The sequence below is a fragment of the Otolemur garnettii genome, unplaced genomic scaffold, assembly GCF_000181295.1.
Source record: "Otolemur garnettii isolate 467f Iridium unplaced genomic scaffold, OtoGar3 scaffold00245, whole genome shotgun sequence".
In the NCBI taxonomy this organism is placed as follows: Eukaryota; Metazoa; Chordata; class Mammalia; order Primates; family Galagidae; genus Otolemur; species Otolemur garnettii.
This window is the reverse complement of record NW_003852640.1, coordinates 144,334-147,318: the sequence shown is the minus strand read 5'-3', so window position 1 is coordinate 147,318 and position 2,985 is coordinate 144,334. Positions and strand designations below refer to the sequence as shown.

The window sequence follows — 2,985 nt, the reverse complement described above, 5'->3', positions numbered from 1 at the left end:
CGGGCACCTGTAGTCCCAGCTACTTGGGAGGCTGAGGCAAGAGAATCGCTCAAGTCCAAGAGTTTGAGGTTGCTGTGATGCCAGGGTATTCTACCAAGGGTAACATAGTGAAACTCTGTCTCAAAAAAATAAATAAATAAAATAAAATCATGGGGCGGTGCCTATGGCTCAGTGAGTAGAGCGCCGGCTCCATATGCCAAACGTGGTGGGCTCAAACCCATCCCTGGCCAAACTGCAAGAACAAAAAAATATATATATATAGCCAGGCATTATGGCCGGCACCTATAGTCCCAGCTACTCCGGAGGCTGAGGCAGGAGAATCGCCTAAGCCCAGGAGTTGGAGGTTGCTAAGAGCTGTGATGCCACAGCACTCTACCGAGGGCCTTAAAGTGAGACTCTGTCTCGAAAAATAAATAAATAAATAAATAAATAAATAAAATCATGTCTCAGGTGAGAAAGGGAGGCCAAGAAAGGCTTCAGCACCATGGAGAGCTGGCTCAGGTGGGAGCTCACAGGGAGTCTCAGGCCTGGCAGGAAGGTACTCAGTCCCATACCCTGTTCTTTGCTCCTCTCTCCTTAGGAGCCACCTACAGTCCACCCACTCAGCAAGCATGTTGGGGGCCCTACCTCTGCACAGCTCTGGAACTAGGGGCTTCCTCACCAACTCAAGGTCCTCTCTGTGGTATCTGTCATCCTCAGCTCAGTTCCTGGCATATAAGCCCTAGGAACTGGGAAATCAAACGAACCCAAAGGTAGTGCCTACTACACCCATGGACCTGGCCCTTCACACTGTGGGGACACAAAAATGAAGAACTCATGCACTCTTCCTGGATTAGTCAGTCTTACCTACAACCACATCATTCCATTGGACTGTGGCCCTGCTGTGAGGAGGCAAAGGTGCACACCTCCCACTGTGCAGGAGAGGCCTGCATGGAGACACACAAAGCCAAGGCCAGGCGCCACATTATGTGCCTTGTGGTGGGACAGCAGCCCTGGCTTCCCTGTGCCTCAAACTCACCTGTCCACAGGCTGGCCTTGGTTCCTCTCTTTTCAGCCGCCTGCAGAATTAAGGCCCCTGGCTCCTCTCCTTGCTCCAAGAGAGAGATCAGTGCTGGTTTAGCGACAAGAAAGCCTAAGTGCAGGAAGTGAAAGCAGCATGTGACTGGGTGCAGAGAGGGACACTAGCTGCCTTCGAGAGACCTTGGTAGCACAGGGGGCTCACTATCCTGGGGCTGGTGGGGAATGGGGTGAGACTGGGTAGCAGCTTCCCCTCTAAATATGTCAAAGTCTGCATTTGGAAAAGAGCTTACTTCCCAGGGCCTGGTGGATGAGGCAGAATCATGTCTGAGCCTAAGACAGAAATACCTCCCAGCCCCAAGACCAACAAAGAATCCCTCACCCAGCGAGGCCAGGTTCCTGTAGTTGTCCAACATAACGTCTCTGTAGAGTGCCCGCTGATCAGGGGTCAGGCAACTCCACTCTATCCTCGTGAAGTACACAGCCACATCCTCAAATGCGATGATCTCCTGCAACCACACACTCTGCTGTCCTGGGTAGTCGAGGCCTCAGCAAGAACCCAGGAGATGGGGAGGCCACATTAGGAACATTTACATGATGTGTCCAGCTCTGGGAGTTGAGGCCTCTGTCCTAACTGGTCACTGTCACATTCCCAGGGCTCAGCATAGAGGGGATACCCCCTAACATTTCCCAAAGAAGTGGCCTCCTCCTTAGCACAACCCCAGAAGAGGGGTAAAGTGAAGCTGGAAAAAGGAAGGAGATTCTGCTAGGAAGGAGGTCTCACAAAACAAACCAAAAAAAAAAAAAAAAAAAAGGAAGAGGCAGCGCCTGTGGCTCAAAGGAGTACGGCGCCAGCCTCATATACTGGAGGTGGTGGGTTTGAACCCAGCCCTGGCCAAAAACTGCAAAAAAAAAAAGAAAGGAAGGAGGTCTCAACCTTGGCTTCATACTTATTCAACAGGCCATTAGGTACATGGGGACAAAGCACCCCAGAGACACTAGTGGTCTAGTCTCCACACTGGGGTGAGTGTTCTGCCTTCTGGTCTTGATTTCCAACACCAGCAGGAAAGCAGGGACTGACCACTCACATCAGGATGGAGGCAGGTGCTAGGCATGTCAGGTGCTGGTTGACCCTAGATGCTTAGGACCTACAGGGGGCCCCAGATAGCCCACTTCTGCCCAAAGCCTCAGGAAGGAGTTGACAGAGCCTTGTGTGAAGTCTGGCCATGGAGGGAGGAAGTGACCCTTGGCTTGCAGATTCCATTCTGTTAAGTGAGTGGGCCTCAGGTGTCCTGGGAAGATGCCCAGGGCTGAAAGGCTAAGGTTGGGGGAAAGGCAGTCTCCTAGGGCAGCAGATAGGCACAGAAGGAACACTCACCTGAGGTCCAAGCATTGGGAGTGCCATTGCCATTCCAGGGTATATGGTGGGATGCAACAGGTACTAGAGATGAGCACTGAGAGAATACATAGCCATGAGGGGGAGGAACCTAGGCATGAGGCCCCACATCCTCAGACAGATCCCCAGATCCAGAAGAGACCAGGAAATGGTGAGATGCTGAGGCAAACACATCAACCACCTCCTTCACATCCCAAGAAGCTACACCTGAGACCTGCTCACCTACAACTTCTCACCTCTTCGAGCATTTGCTGAACGACATGTTCCCAGGGAGGTCCTCCATGATACTATTTGAAAGTGCTGCCTCCCCTGTCACCAGAATTCCTTATCCTCACTCTTGGTTTAAATTTCTTCGTAGCATTCTGTCATTTGACATAAGACCAGTTAACCTACTTGCCTCTTACCCACTTTCTCTCATGAAACAAGGCCTCTAATCTGTATCCCCAGGGCCTGGCACTTGGGGAGTGCTCATTAAGAATCTGTGAAATGGGCTTGGCGCCTGTGGTTCAAGCGGCTAAGGCGCCAGCCACATACACCTAAGGTGGCGGGTTCGAATCCCCAGCCCGGGCCCG

General features: G+C 51.9%; 1 protein-coding gene across 2 annotated transcripts in view; it reads right to left on the bottom strand.

The window, feature by feature from the left end:
* ZNF517 (zinc finger protein 517) overlaps window positions 1-2,985 on the bottom strand; it is a 7,211-nt gene that overhangs the window by 2,348 nt on the left and 1,878 nt on the right. The window contains exons 2-5 of one of the 2 annotated variants that reach the window (XM_023508334.1): window positions 2,650-2,775; window positions 2,396-2,471; window positions 1,400-1,526; window positions 1,019-1,132 (exon numbers count right to left, since the gene is read on the bottom strand). In XM_023508334.1, the coding sequence (XP_023364102.1) occupies window positions 1,019-1,132; window positions 1,400-1,526; window positions 2,396-2,428 (274 nt within the window). In that variant the 5' untranslated portion in view covers window positions 2,429-2,471; window positions 2,650-2,775. Of the gene's footprint in view, window positions 1-1,018; window positions 1,133-1,399; window positions 1,527-2,395; window positions 2,472-2,649; window positions 2,897-2,985 lie in introns of those variants that run through there. The other variant, XM_012813043.2, reaches the window with a different exon arrangement.